Genomic DNA, 22,413 nt, shown 5'->3' with positions numbered 1-22,413 from the left:
ACGCCATTTTTCAGCACAGGATAGGCTATACATGGCGGCCAGTATAACTGGTGGAGGAAGAACCCTGGAAAACCGAAGGAAAAACCGTAACACGAGAAGCTACTGGCAGGCTTTCCCACTTACCCACGCTAGCCGAGCCTTGGACTCGAACCCACGCAGGCAGAGGTGAGATGGCAGTGATCCGGAACGGTGAGAGCTTTAGACCACTCGGCCACTCGGGCTCAAAATAAATGTTATGAAACTTGCCTAAATCGATTTCATTTCATTATACGCCATACTCTGCAACTTTGTCTTCCAAGTTACACCAAGTCCGAATTTACCCTCAAAACCGTTTAATTCTATCTGAAACAAAGATTTCTGACGACTTGTGAAACATCTGCAATACTAAAATATGTACCTATGACGTCACAATGTAATTTCACTCTTGTTTTAGAAAGGCATTCGATACCCCACAAAGTACTTATCTCAGAGGTACTGATTTTACTGAGATTACTGTAATTTCTTGGCAAGTATTTGGAAAAAAAGAGTCTCTTGAAGCGACTGATATTCTACTGTCCAAAAAGAATTTCCTGGAATTCAAGATAAAACCATTTATTCTTTTTAACTGCTGAATGTTGAAACTATCTCTGATATACTTTTTCAGTAAGATTTTCTTATTAGCCCCCTGTTGCAACTATGCTATATCGGCACCAATTTCATTTAGGACAAATTGGCAGTGGCGTACTAAATGTAAATGGTGCCCGGGGTGACGATGATGATCCAAGGGGTGGGGGTTTGGCGCCCTATTACCTCTAGCGCCCAGGGCAACCGCACCGTCCGCCTCCCCCTCCAGTAGTACACTACTAGAGAAAAGAACATGCCCACTTTACATAAAAATTTAAGTGTTCATGCTACTAAGAATATTAGGTTAGTGCCCCCGTTTAGAGAGAACAAAGTAGATAAATATTTTCCTCATTTTGAAAAAATTGCTGAAAATTCGAAATGGCCAAGGGAATAATATACTATTATTAAAGAGTGCACTCTTTGGCAAAGCCCGATACATCTATGCTTCCCTGTCAGTACAGCAAAGTGCTGACTATGATCTGGTTAAAGAATGCATCTTAAAGGGTTACAAGTTAGTCCCTGGTGCTTATCGGCAAAAATTCAGAACTATAAGTAAGAAGCTGGACAAACTGATGCCGAATTTGCAAGAGAAACATAACAGTTACTTGACAGGTGGTGCTTAGTGAAGAACGTTCATCAAGATTATGAAAATCTCAGACAACTCGTATTACTTGAAGAGTTCGAGAATTGCGTCCAAAGTGACTTTAAGACTTATCTTGATGAGCATAAGATCGAAACCTTAGGAAATGCTCGTACTGCTGACGAGTATTCCTTAGCTAATAAAGTTTCTTTTGTTAGTACGTCTTCCACTCCGCAGTCTCCTGATAAATAGTATTTCATACGAGCCCTTCCAAATCTCAGTCTGACACAAATTTTAGAAATCAATTTTTTGACAAGATTGATCAGACGTCCTTATCTCTTCCTACGTGTAACTATTGCAAGAAGGACACGTTATTTCTGATCGCTACAAATTAAAAAATAAGCAACAGAATCAAGACAGAATCAAGGTCATGTATTGAAAGCAATACATTTGTTGGGTCTAATAAACCCCCCTCTGATTTTATTTTGGAGAATTATGAACCATTCATGTCGAAGGGATCGATATCACTCTTGGGTGATTCGGCCAGTCCTATCCCTATTAAGATTTTAAGGGACACAAGACTTACTTTGCTTTTCCTGAGAAGTCTTCTTCTAATGAGCGTTCTTATTTAGGAAGTAGAGTGCGGTTTTGTTAATGTTCCTGTCCCTTGTGTAAATTTGTCATCTGACTTAGTCTCAGGACCCGTGACACTCGGAAGTGTTTCTTTACCCATTGAGGGCGTTCATTTATTACTAGGCAATGTTAAGGTTGTGATTAACCCATTTGTAACTGACAATGCTTGTTTGGATCATAAAGTCGATCTTTTTGAAAAATAATTCCCTGATTTATTCCCAGCTTGTGCAAGAAAGCTCTTGAGAACCATGTTGATGAGGAAAGAATTCCTTTAGCTGACACATGTATTGGTCAGGCTTTTGATGAGGTCACTTTCACTCCTTGTTTGGATCAGTCAGAAGGTATTGATCACAGTGATCCTCTTTTAACGACTCATTCTCTTTGTTCTAATCAGGGTGACTTGTCGTCGAACAGGAAAAAGATCCCGAGATCTCCGGTTTATTTCAAAGAGTCATTAGTGAAACTGATGCCACTGAAGTTCCTGTCTGTTATCTCATTAAAAATGGAATTCTTTTGAGAAAATGGAGACCTCCCGAGGTACCTGCTGGTGACGAGTGGTCAATTAACTATCAAATTGTACATCCAAAACCTTGCAGACAGGAAATACTTAGTCTGGCCCATGAAACTCCTTTGACTGGTCATTTAGGGATTAATAAGACTTATCACAAGATCTTGACTCACTTCTATTGGCCAAAAATCAAAAGTGATGTTGGTAAATACAGCAGATCTTGTCATACCTGTCAAATGGTAGGAAACCCGATCAGAAGATACCTAAGGTTCATCTGCAACCTATTCCTGCCTTCGACGAACCATTTAGTAGAATGATGATAGATTCTGTCCGTCCCTTACCTAAGACCAAGTTAGGTAACCAATACTTGCTGACCATTATGTGTGCATTAACAAGATTCCCAGAGGCAATTCCTTTGAGGAATATTAAAACTGAAACAATAGTAAAAGCTTTGCTAAAGGTTTTAAACTCGAATTTGACCTTCCCATATCTGTCCAATTTGATGTCTGGAATTTTCCAGCCAATTATGCTTGAATTTGGCATCCAGCAATTCAAGTCAAAAGTTGAAATTAAGGTACGACGGAGCTACAATGGAGAGAACTTTTCAGTCTGGTTATGGAGTTCTGTCTCTCTTGCTCATTCTTCAAAACTTTCTTCATATTAGGAATTATGACCCTTACAAGGTTAAGAAAAAAACGAGTTAAATTCTAGTTATAGCACTCCTGGGATGTAAAGATAATAAAGAAGCACCAGTATGTTGAGAGAGATAGCCAGGTTAATCATGGAATTAATTTATTTGTACCTGTCCCACTCATGAAGATTTAAGCGATGGAATGCAATCGAACTCTTTTTTCGAATAAACAATCTTCGGAATTCAGAAATTAAATTATGAGTAATCTGGACCAGAAACTTTCACGTTTCCAGCAACAAGAAAAGAATGAACTAAAACAGCTATTACCTGAATATGAGCACTTATTTCCAGATGTTACTAAAAGAGCAAATCAAATCTACCATGATGTTGAAATTGTAAATTCCACACCTATGAAACAACACACATACAAATGAACCCTCTCAAACAGGAATGTTTGAAAAAAGATTCAGTATTTGCTGGAGAATTATTTCATAGAGCCAAGTAAAAGTGATTGGAGTTCACCATGTCTATTTGTTCCGAAACCAAATAATACTTTCCGTATGTGCACTGATTATAGAAAGGTGAACATTGTGACTAGAACAGATTCGTTTCCATTACCATGAATCGATGGCTGCATTTATACATATGGAAATGAAAAGTATGTCACCAAATTTGACTTTCTGAAAGGCTTTTGGCAAATTCCACTGATGGAAAGGGCAAAGGAAATTTCGGCATTCGTGACTCCATATTGACTGTCAATATAAAGTGATGCCGCTTGGGATGAAAGATTCGCCTAGTACTTTTCAACGTTTAATGAACATGATAACATCTGGTCTAGATAATTGTGATGCTTACATCGATGATGGCATCATCTACAATGACGCCTGGAAAGATTATCCAGCAACAATTTGGACATTTTTGACGGACTCACTGATGCAAGTTTGACAATTTATCCAAAAGTGAGTTTTGTGGTGCTTGTGTAACAGTTCTAGGATATATTATGGGCCATGGACGAGTTAAACCTATTGATGGTAAGGTCAATGCTTTCTCTGAATTCCCTGTACCTATCAGTAAAAAGCAACAAGTGGATTTTTGGGTATGGCTGGATACTATCGGAAATTCTGATCCAATTTTTCTATAGTTGCTGATCCCGCTGACAAATTTATTGAGCAAGAAAAAGTTTCATTGGTCTGAAAAATGTCAGGAGGTTTTTGATAAGTTAAAGGCCATACTTAAGAGTGAACCAGTTCTTAATTTCAATCATTTAAACTGTCCGTTGAGTCAAGTGATGAAGGGGTTGGAGCAGTATGGATTCAAGAAGACAAAAATGGTGTAAATCATCAAGTGCGCTATTTTTCGAAGAAATTAAATAAGCACCAGAGAAATTATTCCACAATCGAGAAACCGCTCCGGTGGCCTAGTGATTAGAGCGTCCTCCTCGGATGCAAGAGGTCGTGGATTCGATTCCCGGCCGAGTCATACCAAAGACTTACATAATGGTACTAACAGCTGCCTCTCTTGGCGCTCAGCATTAGGGGGTTAGTGTTAGGACTGGTCGATCTGGTGTCAGGATAATATGACTGGGTGGGACATCATGCTATGTCTGCGGCATGATTCCCCAGTGATAATCATCACTATAAACTGTCATACTGCAGACATTGTAGCGAAATGACTGAAAAAGTGTTATAGCTACGTTCAAAATTCAAATCACACACACACACACACACACACACACAGAATAAAGAAGAAATATTTGGCTTTGATATTGACATTACAACACTTTTAAGTCTACATTAATTCAGCTCCTTCTCCGATTATTGTATTCAGTGATCACAACCCCCTTACTTGCATCGGCAAGATGAAAAACAAAAGAGATTAATAATGGAGTTTGTTGTTGCAGATATATAGTATTGATATCAGATACAGAAAGTACAATTTAATAGCAGATGCACTTTCACGTGTATAGAAATATATTGTTTCATGTATACTTTGTGTCATAAGATTTTATCTTATGTAATTTTTATCACATGTATATTTGACTTGTAGTAAAAAGAAAGCTTTATAGTGTACATTTTTATGAGGGGAAGTGTTATATATATTAATTTAGTTGTTTATTTGTTAGTTTTTTGTTGTTTATTTATATTAAAAAAAAACTTTATTTCATAACGTGCTATTGTATTGTAACATTGTATGATGGACTTGACCTTGTCCAAAACGAAGTTCATTTCTGCTTGACCTAATCGACTTTTTTTTAAAAAAATCATTTATGTCGGCAACTAATAATAGCTTCATTATTCTCTATGTGCATGAACTTAATGTCAGAATTATTATTCAAGCAAAACAAGAAATAAATATGTTGTTTTGGGTCGGGTTTTTGGAGTTTCCTATGTGAATTTTACAGGTAAATGTGTTGTAAATAAACAAGGCTCATTAAATCATTCTAGAAGGTTATTTTCTATTAGGTAATGTTATTTTAGAAAATGCTAATTGTGACCTGAGGTCAAGTAGAGAACATTATTATCTTGTGACTGAAGATTTTACCATTCGTGCTTTAGCATATAGCACTTTTAAGTTGTATTAGATGTTTTGACCAGTTTGGGTTGAATTTTATTTTCTTCAGTTAAAATGAATATTTTCTATGGAAATACAAAAGTGTTCTGATAAAATTCTTGGATAAAGACATTCATTGGAAATTATACTGAATTTAAACCTGGAATAATGTTAACGTGATTCAACAAGAGACTGTTGACACATTAGCCCTCCATAAGCTTTAAGAGACACGTCATCATCTTCAGTTTTGGATCTCTTCGGGACTTTTACTGATTTTATTCAGGACTTTAAATTACTAGGACTTGTGTCTGATCTAATTCTTGCATTATATCTGGATTTAATTCGTAATACCGTAATTTTATTTTCATTTTCACTTTGTATTCTAGGGAAATAAATGTTTTGTTAAATTTTACAAAGCTTGTTGTCTTTCACTTTCTACTGTTACTTATTTTATGAGCATAGACTCGTAACACTAAGGTAAATTACAAAATACAGATGTATATAACGTATGCTCATCAAGAAAAGTTGCGAGGTCCTATTATGGGACTTGGTTACATCCCAACTTTGATAAAGGTCTTGTTTACTCATCAAAATTGCGAGGTCCCATCGTGTGACATGTTTACACACCAAATTTGTGAGGACTGCAAAGCGGTGTCTATTTTCTTGTTTGTAAAGTAATTATCATAAATCTGAATCTTAGGAAAACAAGAAACTATTGTTACTAATAGATCTGTCATTTACAAGTCTTTTCTGAGACCATTGTTAAACTTTTACTTCAAGGCTTTCGAAGACATCAGAAAACAACGGTAAAATTTGTTTATTGTCATCAGATTATTTGAAGACTTCGGATTGATGGACAAAATGAATTACAATATAACCTCAGTGTATTAGAAAGTCTTGCCTTTTCACGTATTATGCCATAAGCATTAGGAGGAAATATAAGGAACACCCAACGTTTGCAGATTCTTAGGTCTAATATCAGCTACCCTCCTAAAGGTAATGTGTAAACACGAGGTTTTTCTCCTATGTAGGTAATGTGTAAGCATGAGGTTTTCCTCGTAAAGGTAATGTGTAAACACGATGTTTTCCTCCTAAAGGTGCTGTGTAAACGCGAGGTTTTCCTCCTATGTAGGTAATGTGTAAACACGAGGTTTTCCTCCTAAAGCTAATGTGTAAACACGAGATTTTCCTCCAAAAGATATTGTGTAAACACGCGCAGATGTTGTCAAAGGAAAATACCTTTCCAATAGCACATGTATTCCTCGTACTTATGCTCATTTCTAAAGGCAAAAATTTCTTAAGAACCAGGAAGAAAGAATAATTATATTGAGGATGTCCATGAATATCTGCTTTTCCATGCCGGCAGAGACTTTCACCGTGTAGTACAATAGCTTACGTCTACTAGAGCATTCACAATTTCTAGGCCAATCTGACTGACCATAGCACGAATATGTCGATATTTCCTATTCAGATCACACTGGCTCCTTACCAAACAAGGATTTACCGAAGTCACGAATGATAAAACTTTTTTTTTCATTCGTTAACATCTCGGTCAATCTTACAGTAAATGAACTGGCGGAACCAGCCAAGCCAAGTCATAATAGATCAATGTTTCTCCTTTCTTACGGAAAAATGTTCTGCGAACAAAATGCCGACGTACCTGCCCATGATGCACAATATTCCGTACCGAAGTTCCTGCAGGGAAGTGAGCAGTGTATACCGGGAGTCGACTCTGCGAAAAAATATTAAAGTTAAAGTAATGTGTTGTCAATCAACATCTCTAACAATATTGTGTTCAGACATAGGGTTGGTTATGTGACTGAGATGGTAAAAGGGAAAAACATCGTGAGAGGTGGCCGAGTTAAGTCCAGTTTTAACACAAATTTTGCCTCGTTTAAACCGCAGTCAAAAGTGATACAGATCTAGTTGAGCACTGTACTTGCGACTCCTCCATTGAAATCGTACACAAATACATTAAGAGGATGATAAAAGAGCGAGTTCACCATTTCAATTTTCATTATACAAAGATAAAATACAGACAAATTTCGTTGAAGGGTAAAATAAACTTCGCATAACATTAGAATGTGTATTGATTTGCATTTTTTCCCAAACTTTCTGAGAAATCGTTGCATCCGTTTTGGACTTTGCTTTGACCTGAGCATTGCGTGTGCAATTTTTGTCTGTTACATATAAATTTCCCATAATGCAGAGTTTAAAAAATCTCCCAGAACTAATCAGATATTGAAAAATAAGTTGGCGTAAATGTTCATTTTTGCCTTGCTTAAACAACACAACACTTATTTGCATAATATAATGGCCATCAGAAGTCTAATCATATACGTTTGTGACATAATTCATAGTGGCACGTATGACATAAATCGAATCTATGACATGTACAGATATTTAATCAATACAAGGATTTGTATGACTAACAAACACACCCATATATATATATATATATATATATATATATATATATATATATATATATATATATATATTATTCGACTTATTGTTGTTCTTGATTGTATAAACAAGAACATTATACAAGAAACAGGTAATTTATGTACCTAACAACGGAATGGATGCAGGTCATGTCAGCAAGTAACAGCGAGCAAAACAACAAAATAATTATAATTAAAGAGCAAATAAATTAAAGTAATTGTATGCACTTTTAAGTAGTATGCATCATTTTACATAATCTGGCTTTTCCAGAAGTAAAGAGTTCTTCTTTCTTAGTGGCAAATAACATTGTCATTCTAATATAAATTTATGCTCCTCTTCCAGCAAAAAAACAAAATCTAGTTATATCGATTGTTGCACCTTCAATATTCTGATACTATATATAAAGTAAGAACAGCCTTGGATTTTTAAAGGGGTTGTCTAACCTTTGTCACTGTTACTATATCCAAGAACTCTTTAAAGCAAAATTTGCAAACATTTCTTTTAACATTTGACGTTGTATGGTTCTATGATTCTAGATTGACAGTTTGGAATAAGCTGGTCAGATAGGAGTTGTTTAACTAAAGTTAAGAAAAGTTCTCCGTTTCCGGTAAGATGGCAAAAGCAAATTATATTAAGCCTTTATTAAAAACTTCGTACACTCTACTCCTATATAGCGGTATGCATTGATTGTATACACTTACAAGTCCAACTTTAAACTGCATAAACACAGATCTCTCCCGTTGCATAATGCGCATGTAGATCTGGTTATGTGCAGTTTGTTAGAAGAAATCGGTAGAACACTCAACACACACCATAATCTGCATGTGCATTATGCAACTGCAGAACAGGATCTTTGTTGTTACAGTTCGCACATTTTAAAAGCCAGTATCTACGGTAACTGTTACTCCTTATCCGACTTTTAAACGATTAGGCAAATGTCATCTATGAATGTGAAAATAAATCGATAAAGGGTTTCGTTTTCTATTCGAATATACCTATGCAAGCCAGTACGAAAAAAAAAAATAATCTGGGCATACTAGTCCTACCTAATACGACGGCGAAGAAAATGACAACATGATTTAATAGTTCTACAAACTTTTACCTTATTTGCCTCTTTGAAGTCGTATTCTCCAATCAGGAAGTTAGAGTTCTGACATATGAACGATGCTTGGATACGATGGTTGCAGACATGCGTGGCCAGCCATTTGCTGAATTCCGTCTTGGGCATGAATTCGCTCTCTCCGAGCAACGCAAGTACCGTCTAGTATAAATAATTGGAAAGTTATTCACGCAGATTATCTTACCAAAATTTGCGAAGGCTTCACTAAATTAAACTCATTTATTAGTTTGGAAAGAAAGAAAATTAAATAATAGTGGTATTAGGCAGGAAAAGTGGTCATCTTTAACACATTATTGGCTGTGTCATACCGTGGAAACGAGTCCGAAGTGTCTTTCCGCAAGGACACGCCTAGGCAGCCTACTCGGCTGACACGTGTGTAATGAACTTGCAATCTTTATGAGTCCGACAACTGATATACCACGGATTCCAGTGATATTATTTTCATGTTGACCTCTGTGTGTATGTGTGTGTGTGTGTGTGTGTGTGCTTAACGAGTAACAGCCTGAAAATTTTCAAAATGCTATTTTTGGGAAGAATCTCTTTGAATTAATGTATAAAATTCAGTAATTAGGCTTAATTGCTTTTGAAAAGAAAATAAATTTTATTATATTCCTGTTTGATCGAACAAGTTTTTAAATTGACATGAACTTAGTTTCAGTTTGTATGTTAGGGAGATCATCTCTCGCTCCTGATATACATATCGGTTCTAAGAGAAGGTCCATGTTAATTAAAATTTTATGTCGACTCTATTAATTAACGCACTGTAGAGGAAGAAATCACAGTTTTTATATAATTTCAAATGGTAATCACGGCGTCAATTAAAATGTCTCGTCTACCCTTTTTATTGCGTATCATAGTATCTTTCTTATATAACAGAACTGCACGTGTTTGTGTGGTCGATGCTGTACTGCCATTACTCAGACCTTTTGATCTTTTCACTACAGATTTGCTTCATATGAATGCCAGCGAAACTGGTCTTCTATCTCAACGTTACAATCTAGCTCATAGGGCCTAGCTACGAGGCGCCGTAGCGCACAAAAGCTGGTCCAATGAGAACGTAGCAGTTGAAATCTTAATGTCATATGTCGGGAATTCTTAATTCACTTTGTTGAATTTGTGTTGAAAGCTCCATTTTATATGTCGAGTAGTGAGATTTCATTTGTTCAATTACACAGCGTTTGTTGAAACTTCGATATCCAACGTCGAGTTTTTAGATTGTGCTTTTTGAATTACACGGCGGTTGTTGAATGTTATTGCAATATGTATAGAATTCTAATTTCACGTGTTCAATCAAATTCATTGTCCTTAAAGTTCCATTTTATTTTCTATTTTGAGATTTTAGATCGTATCTGTTGAATTACACAGCAATTGTTGAAAGTTCCATTTACATTGTCGAGGTTTTAGATTGTGTCGTTTGTATTATACAGGGCGGTAGTTGAAATTTCAATGTCATATGTCGAGAATTCTTAATTCAAGAGTTTAATTAAACTGTTGGTATTGAAAGTTCCAGTTCATACGTCGCGTATTTAGCTTTCATCTATTGAATTACACAGCGTTTGTTGTAATTTCGATGTCCAATGTCTAGCTTTTAGATCGTATCTTTTGAATTACATAGCGTTTGTTGAAATGTTAAAATTATATGTCAATAATTTCAGTTTAACATCTTGATTCATATTCATTGTGCTGAAAGTTCCATTTCGTATGTCAAGTTTTTAGAGTGTATCTGTTGACTTACACAACGGTGGTCGGACCTTTCATTGTGCTGGTCAGAATTGCTATTATTATATAGTGAAATGGTACGTTTGTGTTAAAGCTTGCATTACACAACGAGAATACCCCTTTAACAATTCAAAAAAAATATCGAATAGTAAGATGTATCATTTGTGTATTGAGTTGTAAGGCGCCATTACCTTTTATGCATTTACAGTTTAAGTTACCATTCACAAGTCGAGAAATACTAGGAATTTCCTCGCTAGAGGTCACTCCTGTAAAATGGCATGTATTATTTTTAAACAATGAGGCTGCTGGTCGTTGTCGCTCATTTCTCTTATCATGATGCGCGTAGATACGGGTACATCTCCGCTGAAAGAGTTGATCTTACTTTTATTTTGACAAATAGTAGTAATGTGCTGCATGACTTAAATTCTATCTATTTTAATGGAATTGCAATTGTTGCATTTACGCTGATAAAATGAGAAGGCGGGTAAGCTTGAACCGTAATTTCGGTGACATTCTAACGAATCTAGCAGCCGACACGAATGGATTGGATTCAGTTGCGAACTTGTTAGATGAGGGCAGAGGGGCAATTGAGTCAAACAGCAACAGATTCGATATGTCGTCTGCAAGATCCAGAGCCTCAGGATCCGCCTTAGTTGAGGACTAATTAGTGAGGAGTCTCTTTAGGTAAAGGATATACGCACGTGTCGCAACTGAACCTCTGAAGTGTACGCAATTTTTATTGGAAGATTATTATTCGGATAGAATTCGAATGTTTGTCAATGTTAATAAAACTATACAGCAATTTTGTTCAAACTTGTTTTGTATTCTTTTGAGTGACACTCTCCCTCCAGATTACTCACTGCCTAGCCATGTTGATACACTGTAATCTTATTCATCTAAATGTAATTAGCTAAATATCAGATGTCTGCAGGTTATTTTCCCTGATTATAACCTAAACCAGTCCTATAGATGCTTCCCGATAAGGTCACTAGCAGACGATATTCTGACAGTTTAACTTGGACGATGGGCAACCTGTCTGTTTCTCCTAAATGCAACCACCAAAACTGACGCTTTTGAACAAGCCGAAACTGAAGCATAATCAACTTATAAAGTAGAATCTAGCATCAACAGATTAGATCGATACTAAAAGAAAGCCGGATTCGCGTTCTATTTATGTATGTGTGCTTTGTAACGGTATCGTCAGACTCAATAAATATATTTCAACTTCCAAATCCATAAAAATTCAACGGTAAACCTGCCAGCATACCACAAATATGGCTGCTGATGACGTCATTCGGGAACTATCTGAATGTAAGGGACAGTTTTTATGCACAAATTTAATGATGGATACACCTGCCTAATCTAACAATTCGTAAAAAATAAAATACATGAGGACAAAAAGGTCCATATATTTGGATAGGTATGATAAAGCAAAACATAAGAATATCATTCACTATATATACTTAAAATGTAGTCCTGCAGCTCACTAGTTACAGTTGCTTCAATAAAAAGCAGTAAGATAACTAAACTTAAGTAGATATTTCACTTGTTCATAAAAATCAACCAACGGGAATCTTCCATATTTAAAAATAACGCGGTTCTTTTAGCGAGAGCGACCTCTAACGAATAAGTTCCTAGTAATTATTTAACCATGAATGATAACTTTCAAATTGTAAATGTATAAATTGTAATGGGGTCTCATTATTGAATACACAAATGATACATCTTAATACTCGATATAATTCTGAATTGTAACATTAAAATATTCTCTTTGTGTAATGTATTATTAAGACCAACATGTATTTCACTATATAAAAGTAGCATATGACAAACGAAACCGCCCAACCACCGCTGTGTAATTCAGCAGATACAATCTAAAAACTTGACATACGAAATGGAACTAACTAGACAATGTGATTCATGACGTTCAACGTTAAAATTTCAATCACCACTGTACACTTCAACAGCTAAAATCTAAAAACACATCTGACATCGAAGTTTCAATCGACGCTGTATAATTCATCAGATGAAATCTAAATAATCGACAAATGAAACAAAAATTTCAATCACCGCTGTACAATTCAACAGATAAAATTTAAAATCTCGACCTAGATAACGGAATTTTAAGGAAAAACAGTTGGATTCAACATGTGAAATTCGATTCTTGACATACGACATTGAAATTTCAACGGCAACGTTCTCATGGGAGCAGCTGGGATACAATCGTATAAAAAAAAAATCAGCATTTAATATCTATGTTTCAACCAACGTTATGTATTTCAACAGCTGAAATCTAAATACTCGATGAATCAAACAAACTTTCAACACACACAGATTCGACATGTGAACTTGGAATTCTGGACATAGCACATTTAAATTTCAACCACCGCTGCACAATTCAAAATATAAAATCTCGACCTAGACGATGGAACTTTAAGGATACGCACTTTGATATAACACGTGAAATAGGAATTCTCGACATATGACATTAAGTTTTAAACTGTAACGTTTTCATTGGACCAGCAATTGTCCGATACGGCGCTTCATACCTAGCCGAAGGAACTTGGTTGTCATGGTTGGCAAATATGTTGAGCAAACCTCACATTGGATTAGGCGTAAGAGAGAAGCAATGGAAAAGTTAATCGGTTTCCAAGGTGGCAGGGTACAGTTTCGTAAATTGGCCCCTGGCAAATTTCTTAACTTATTGCTATGGTGTGACTTTTTCAGCTATTATTGTTTACTAATTAAAGATATGGATATATTTGTGAACTATGTGTTTCAGGCTTGTGTTCTTGAAATTGATTTTTAGCCATGTACGCCTTCCATCGTTACTCTGCAGTATATTGATAGTGAAATACCAATAGTCGGCTAGAAAGTTAGCCTCCCATAGCAGTAAACACACGTGTTCGGGGCAAGTAGAATATCTAAACAAAACGGCTTGGATGACAACTATTTTCAATTGCATCAGCCTGTTTAGCACATACTGTTTCGCAAAATTTTCATCTAGGAAAACGGTTTGTGTTTGCACTGTTAGCATCAGATGGTGTCAAAAATGACCTTCGGACATGAAAATTGCAGGCATAAATTTGGGATTCGGGTGCATAAACTTATGCTATGAACTGCCATTGACTTCTCTGGTCAAGTGGATAATATATGTATGCATTGTTTTAATATAGGTATTCAAATATATGGACCTTTTTGACCTTACTTGTGTATTTGAAATTTTATGATTTTTTATACTAGGTTGTTGATTGCGGCATTAAATTTGTACATAAAATATGTCTCCTGCCCCCCAAGCAGAGTCTGATCAACTTAGTCGGCATACCCACCGATAGCGCTGTGGATCAGCGCCGAAACTCTGGAGGATATGAGATCCCCATCCGATGACAGCATTTATCGTGGGAAGATCAGATAATGAGCTCCTATTTTGCAGTATCCTCCAAAATATTTTTGGGGGTTTTTTTTGTGCTTTTTGTGGTTATCTTTAAATTATAGAGTAAAACACTTTAAAGCTCTTTTGACATGTAGGTCTTTTGTTGTTGTTGTTGTTATGGGGTTTAACGCCATTTTCCAGCACAAGGATATATATGGCAGCCAGTATAAATAGTTCATGAAGAACCCGGAAAGACCACGTGAAGAACCACCGACCCCCAAAATGTTACACACACACACACACACACACACATTATTATTATTATATTATTATGGGGACTTTGTATAGCGCCTAATCTTTAGGAGCTGTAAGCGCTTTACAACATTAGACAACACCTATAAGATAAAAAAGATATATAATGATATGATTACAGAAACAAGCACCATGAAATTAGAAAACATAAAAAACATGCTGAGAATATTTAAGGTAGGAAACATTATTAGGTCTTTAAGTTTGTTCTTGCAGTCAAAATAAGTGAGTTTTGAGAGCACTCTTGAATGGGACCACTGTCTTTGTGTCTAAGTTCAGTGGGCAATTCATTCCACGTTGCTGGGCCCTGGTATGCAAAAGAACACTGTCCATATGACTTTGTTTTCATAGTGGGAATAAAGAGTATATGATTATCAGAAGAGGAGCGTAAGTATCTTGCTGGTGTGTACACATGGGTGAGATCGGATAGGTATGTTGGACTAGAGTCCGACAGTGAAACGTAGCACAGAGAACAAATTTTGTGTTTGATTCTGGATCGAATGGATAGCCAGTGTAGGGTACAGAGCAGCGGGGAGGTGTGCTCTGATCGTGGTACTCTACATATGATCTGAGCAGCAGTGTTTTTAACTTTTGGAAGTTTCTAGAGTAGATAGTGAGATGAACCAGACAGAATTGAGTTACAATCGTCCAGTCTTGAAAGTACTAATGAACACACAAGTGTTTTAGTGGCATCAACTGAAAGATATTTGCGAATGGAGCTGATGTGTCTCAGCTCAAGATATGTAGCCTTGCATATATTCATGACATGCTGGTGCAATGTGAGAGTACTGTCCAGAGTAACACCTAGGTTTCGTACTAATTGTGTAAATTTGATGTTGGTGTTGCTGATATTTATTGTTTGCGGTAAAGGATGTGAATTAAAAATTCTTTGTGTTGTGATCAGAATGGCCTTAGTTTAATCATCATTCATCTGCAGATTGTTACATGTCATCCATGATTTCACATCAGAAATGCACCTCTCTACACCTTGGATGGTAGCATCAACTTCAGTTGGGTGGCTAGATTTGTATATTTGGGTGTCATCAGCGTACAATTGGTGAGACACTGGATGATGATCTATCACACTTGAGAGCGGCTGAGTGTACATAATGAAGAGAACAGGTCCAAGAAGAGACCCCTGTGAAACACCACAACATAGATTAACTGGGCTGGAGTGTATTCCATTTGCAGACACAATTTGTGTCCTGTTGACCAAGTAGGACTTGAACCACAGTAAGGCTGCGTCATGAATGCCAAATACATGCTGAAGACGGTCAAGAAATATATCATGGTCTATTGTGTCAAATGCTGCAGACAAATCAAGGAGGGTGAGGACTGTAATCTTTCCGCTATCCAACGCAGAGAATGTCATTAACTACGTTTAGAAGAGTAGTTTCAGTACTGTGGCAAGGGCGATATGCAGATTGTACACTGCTAAAAAGACTGTTTGAATTCAGATGAGATACAAGCTGGGATAGAACAACCTTTTCTAAGATTTTTTATATGAATGGGATATTAGAATCTGGGCGGTAGTTCTTTAAATCGTTATGGTCTAGTGTTGGTTTCTTCAGCAGACGCTTTGCAATGGCAGTTTTGAAAAATGATGGGAATTCCCCTGATGAGAGAGAGGTATTAATAACATCAGTTAGTGAAGGCAATACTGGATCTAAGCACCCAAGCAGCAGTGACGTTGAATTGGATAATGTTCACATGACTTTGGTGCACTCTTCATCAGGATTGTACGTACGAAATCCACAGAGACAGGTTCAAATGCTGCGAATGGTTGCCGCTCAAATTCTGTATCCTAACTGTATGGTGACGACGAGTCAATTGAAATTGTGTGTCAAGCTTATCTCTAATTGTTTGTACTTTGTCACGGAAGAAATTTGCAAATATGTCCGGAAGGTCAACTGGAGAGAAGGTATTTGGAAGTGGTGTAGATTTGTTCCCTGACGTTAGCTTGTTAGTAATCTCGAAGAGCTCTTTGCAGCTGGAACTTTCCATGATCTTAGTAGTGTAGTGGGCTGATTTCGCTGCATGGACCATATTTGTGACATTCTTCTTAGCGGCTTCATAGATTTGCTTATGAATAGTGAGTCTGGTGGAAAGCCAAAGCCTCTCAGCTTTACGGCGGTCTGTTTTAGCAGTGCGAAGCTGGTCCCTAACACTGCTATACCATTGAAAACACTTTTGAATTGATACTCTGCAGTTGGTAGATGGGGCATGTTTGTCGAGGGGAGAAAAACATTGTCGATTTTTATCTGCTGAGAATTTTGATCGTTGTGAATTCAGGGAGTAGTGATTTCTGTTTCCAGATTTAAGTCACTCCTAGGGAGTTACGTTATTGAGAATTATGGGGATGGGAAGATGACTGCTCTCTTTTAGAAACTAATGCAAGAAGAAGATGATAAAAATAGATGATGATGAAGAAGAAAGAACTCAGCGAGATCGTTTCAAAAATAAAACACTGCTAAATGCATTGTACAAGATACAGTTAACTTGCCTGAACATTCCGAGTAAGAGGCGCAAGAAGTCTAAGTGCTCCTTTTATGTTGCCCAGGTAAGCAATAGGTGCCATCGCTATGAACAGTTTGATTCTTGCAGCAACTTTCTTGTTTTCACTCAGTGCAGCAAAAGCTACCTCGGTTCCCTGGGAGTGACCGATGTAATACAATTGCTCAGCGGCAGTCATTTTTAGTATGTGCTCCAGACTAGCTGGAAGGTCGTACTTTGCCGTTTCGTCCCAACTGGAATAATAATAATAATAATAACATTAACGAGTTTCATGATCACGAACTAGTCAAGTTTATACTGAATGTACATGTTATAAAGTTCTGCAAAGTTTGTAATATTTAAAAAGTTCAGGCTGAGGCTCAATATATTTGTAATGCGTTGCAAATAAAGTTTTCTTGAATTTCTTAAATCATGCTTTTAAGGATCACCAGACTGAAAAATTCTCTTCATTGTAGCTCTTTCGTACCTTAATTTCAACCTTTGACTTGAATTGCTAGATGCCAAATTCAAGCATAATTGGCTGGAAAATTCCAGACATAAAATTGGACCCTTGACAGATATGGGAAGGTCAAATTCGAGTTTTAAAAAACTTTATCAAAGCTTTTACTATTGTTTCAGTTTTAATATTTCTCAAAGGAATTGCCTCAGGGAATCTTATTGATGCACACATTATGGCCAGCAAGTATTGGTTACCCGACTTGGTCTTAGGTAAGGGACCTACACAGTCTACCATAATTCTGCTAAATGGTTCGTCAAATGCAGGAATAGGTTGAAGATGAGCCTTATGTATCTTCTCATTGGGTTATCCTACCATTTGACAAGTGTGACAAGATCTGCGGTACTTACAAACATCACTTTTAATTTTTGGCCAATAGAAGTGAGTCAAGATCATGCAAGTCTTATTAATCCTTAAATGACCAGCCAAAGGAGTTTCATCGGCCAAGCTAAGGGTTTCCTGTCTACGCGATTTTGTAACTACAATTCGATAGTTCATTGACCACTAGTCCCCAGCAGGTACCTCGGATGGTCTCCATTTTCTCACAAGAATTCCATTTATACTGAAATTGCAAACGGGTACTCATGTAGCATCAGTTTCATTAATGGCGCTTTGAAACAAACCGGAGATCTCGGGATCTTTTTCCTGTTCGACGCCTGATTTTTGTCGTTTGTCATGCTGAGTAGAATAAAGAGAATGAGTCATAAAAAGAGGATCACTGTGATCAATACTCTTTGATCCAAACAAGGAGTAAGAGTGACCTCATTAAATGCCTGACCAATACATGTGTCAGCTAAAGAAATACTTTCCTCATCAACATCATTCTCAAGAGCTGTAGTAACTGCTCAAGCTGGGTATAAATTAGGGAATTCTTTTTCAATAGTATCGACGTTCTCGTCCAGACAGGTCATTACCTAGTAATAAATGAATGCCCTCCATGGGTAAAGAATACACTGTTTCGACTTTCACGGGTCAGGAGACTAAGTGTGATGACAAATTTACACAATGCAGAGGAACATTAAGAAAGCCGCACCCTACTTCCTGAATAAGAACGCTCTCGTTAGAAGAAGACTTCTCAGAAAAAGGCAAAGTACCTGCTAATAAGACTCTGAAAAGCTCCAGTGTCCCTTAAAATTTTAATAGGTGTAGGACTGGCCGAATCATCCGTGAGCGATATAGAACTCTTCGACATGAATGGTTCATTATTCTCCATAATAAAATCAAATGTATTGCTTTCAATACATGACCGTGACCTTGACCTCTTAAAAATAACATTTCGATTAGGTCTGTCTAGATTCTGTTGCTTATTTTTTAATTTGTATCAGTCAGAAATAACGTGTCCTTCTTGCAATAGGTACACGTAGGAAAAGACAAGAGCTTCTGATCAATCTTATCAGAAACTTGATTTATAAAATTTGTGCCAGATTGAAGTTTAGAAGGGCTCGAATTAGGCTGAAATACTTTCTTACCAGAAGACTGCTGAGTAGAAGACTTGTTTACAAAAGAAACTTTATGAGCTAAGGAATACTTGTCAGCAGTACGAGCAGCATTTTAAAAGTTTTCGATCTTATGCTCAAAACAAAATCTTAATGTAAGAATGGACACATTTCTTGAATTCTTCAATTAGTACGAGTTGTCTGAGATGTTCGTAATCTTTATTAGCCTTTTTAGAAGAGAACAACCTATCAAATTATCGTACTTTTTCCCATGCAAATTCGGCATAGGTCTGGTCAGTTAATTTTTCTAGAATTCCTAAAACCTTGTCGATAAGCCTCGGGTATCAACTCATGACCCCTTAAGATACATACCTTAACCAGATCATGGTCAGCACTTTGCTGTACCGACTGGGAAGCATATATGTATTGGGCTTTGCTAAAAGTGCACTCTGTCGAACGCTCAATTTGTTTTTTCAAAATGCTTTTCCATTACCAGCTCTATTTTGATCTAAATTGATACTTCCTTTCTTCCTTCACTGCATCTCTCTCTCTCTCTCTCTCTCACTGCATCTGTCTTTATTGTAGCTCGAACTTTCTTAACTCTAATTCCATCTTTAATTTTAATTTTAATTCCGTTACTTTTGTGTCAGAGTCTGATACAGACCTACTAATAAATCCAAAGCACTCCAGAACATTCTTTTCCACCAAATACTGGACCAATTTTTTTTTATTTCTTGCTTCGTTAAAGAAGCTTTTGCCTCAGATAATATTTTTCTGGCAAGCTGAAGCAATTCATGTTTTTTAAGGAGTCCAACTGCTCCTGGATAGGATTTGAAATAAAGATCTCAACTTTTGATGACATTGTGATAAGCTTGTTGATTTAACTAAAGATTTCTAAATTGTGAAATAATACTTGGGATTTTAAAAATTACGAAACTAGGGGAATTTAAAGTTCAAAAAGTTTTCTGAAATATTTTAGCAAACTTCATATCCCTGACGAGCCCCCCCCCCCCCCATTTTCTGTTACGAATCTATGCTCTTAAAATATGTCACAGAATAGAGTGAAGACAAAGAGCTTTGTAAAATTTAACAAATAATTTATTTACCTAGAATCAAAATTGAAAAATAAGAAAAAAGACCATACGGTATTGCGAATTAAATCCCAGAATAATCCAAGACTTATAGACAAGTCCTAATAATAAAAAGTCCTGAATAAAACTCAGTTCAAGTCCCAAAAAGATCCGAAATTGAAGGTGATAACACGTCTGTTATAGTCTACGAATTGCTGATGTGTCAACAGTCTTGTTGAATCACAGAAATATTTTTCCAGGTTTGAATTCAGAATAAAATCAAGTGAATGTCTTTATCCACGAATTTTATCAGAGCACCTTTGCATTTTCCGAGAAAATCACTTGAATTCAGTAATTTGAAGAAAATAAAATTTAGCCCAAACTGGTCACAACATAATACAACTTGAAGGTGCTAGATATTGAAGCACGAATGGTAAAATCCTACAGTCACAAGATTACCTATCTCTCTGCTTGACCTCAAGTAACAATTAGCATTTACTAAAATTAACCATTACCTAATGGAAAATAACTTCTAGAATGATCTAATGAACCTTGTTTATTTATCATATAATAGACCGCTCAGGTGGCCTAGTGGTTAGAGCGTCCACCTCGGATGCAGGAGTTCGCGAGTTCGATCCCCGACCGAGTCATACCAAAGACATAAAAAATGGTACTAACAGCTACCTCGCTTGGTGCTCAACATTAGGATGTTAGTGTTAGGACTGGTCGGCATGGTGTCAGGATAATATGACTGGGTGGGACATCATGATTCATGTCTGCGGCATGATGCTCCAGTGTTAGACATCACTAAAAACTGCCACACTGCAGACATGTAGCGATATAACTGAAAAATTGTTAAAGCTACGTTCAAAATCCAAATCACACACACACACATAACATAATAACGTATACAATTCACTTAGGAATCTCCAAAACGCTGACCCAAATTAACGTATTAGTCCTTGTTTGCCTTGAATAATAATCCTGATAATAAGCTCATGCACATTGAGAATAATCAAGCTATTATTAGTTGTTTCCATAAATGAAATAAAACAGTAAGTCGGGTCAAGCAGAAATGATCTCAGTTTTGGACACTGTCAAGTCCAGCATACAATGTTACGGTACAATTACATGTAATGAAATTTTAAAAAATTTAAAACTAACAAACAATTAAACTAAAAACACATAACACATGTATTTTTCAAATTCTTCTAACACCATGAGGAAGCAGGTCCAGTAGGAAAAAAAGCGCCAGAACACCCTTGAAATTGGTTCAAATGGTGTCTTATGCATCCAGGTTAATACTCAAGATAGGTTCCGCTGTGGGCATAGGGTTAACTATTTTGCCCGTGTATACACAAATTTGGCGAGAAAGTAGTGTAAGTCCCGTGTTTATTTGATATCCTATCTACCATGATGACGAAAGATGTCGGCGATCGTGGAGCATTAACCTTTGATCGTACTCTGTGCTAATTGCTTTCTTCGAAGAGCCCAGGAGGACACTGTCTATCTGTGGTATCGATATCTGGGAGAGAAAAGATATTATCGTTTGCGTACCACTGCGTGAAAATGTGCCATATGACTTCATATGTTTTCAAAGTTGAGGGCCGTCGCACCTTGAGCAATTTTCTCCACTTAGTACTGGTTGCAAAATTTGTTTAATCTGAGGGTCTGTTGTGATGATCGAGATGTGCTGGTTCGAGAGCTCCGAAGTAGGATGGAACAACTGCTGTCGTGTACGAGTAGATGATGGAAAACGCGAATTTTTCGCGGTGTTCCCGATGCAAGATTGACGAGGTCGCTAATCTTGAACTACTCCCATCGGAGTGGTGCAATGAGGATGAGGCGACAGGCTGATTCCCTTGCTTTCTGTATCACGTTTTGAATCAGGTGTTAAACATGTCCACCAATGGTCAGTCTCATCGGATACATGTCTGATTAACAACCGATGAATGGAGAGACCACTCCATCTGTACTAGCTGATTGTTCCGTGACAAAGAGTCGGCCAATACGTTGAGTCGTTCTGGGGTATGGCGAATATGTATGTGGCTTTGTTGATGACATCATTGTTTCAGAAAGTCCCACACCGTGACGCAAAGGCATGGAGTTCACCTTGTTCGAGATTAATCACCATTGTGGGATTGGGTTCCTGTCTGTCGTTTGGAACAAGTCACCTCTGTGGAGCTGTATGACAGAATGAGAACTCCCTTACCAAGCAAATATTCCTGCCACCGGTGAAGGATTTTTACAGTGGCTGTCGTCTCCAGAATTATTTATATAAAGATGTTGCTCTTGGGAAGGGCATGCACCGCTGTTGTCCCGAGATGATGGGAGTAGGCGTGCTCCCCAGTCTTCTGTACTTTCATCGGTACAGACTATAATTTGGAGTGGGTAGACGTGTAGACGGATATCCGCCGTGAGCCAAG

At 37.0% G+C, this 22,413-nt stretch overlaps 1 protein-coding gene across 3 annotated transcripts in view; it reads right to left on the bottom strand.

The window, feature by feature from the left end:
• LOC149806128 (lysosomal acid lipase/cholesteryl ester hydrolase-like) overlaps positions 1–22,413 on the bottom strand; it is a 47,058-nt gene that overhangs the window by 9,969 nt on the left and 14,676 nt on the right. For all 3 annotated transcript variants that reach the window (XM_089937353.1, XM_089937362.1, XM_089937372.1), the window contains 3 exons: positions 16,975–17,218; positions 9,053–9,211; positions 7,166–7,237 (listed from right to left, as the gene is read on the bottom strand). In XM_089937353.1, coding sequence (XP_089793479.1) covers positions 7,166–7,237; positions 9,053–9,211; positions 16,975–17,218 — 475 coding nt within the window. The remainder of the gene's footprint in view (positions 1–7,165; positions 7,238–9,052; positions 9,212–16,974; positions 17,219–22,413) is intronic.

This window comes from Sinohyriopsis cumingii, chromosome 2, assembly GCF_028554795.1.
Source record: "Sinohyriopsis cumingii isolate HCF-2022 chromosome 2, ASM2855479v2, whole genome shotgun sequence".
In the NCBI taxonomy this organism is placed as follows: Eukaryota; Metazoa; Mollusca; class Bivalvia; order Unionida; family Unionidae; genus Sinohyriopsis; species Sinohyriopsis cumingii.
This window is presented reverse-complemented; position numbering and strand designations above follow the sequence as displayed.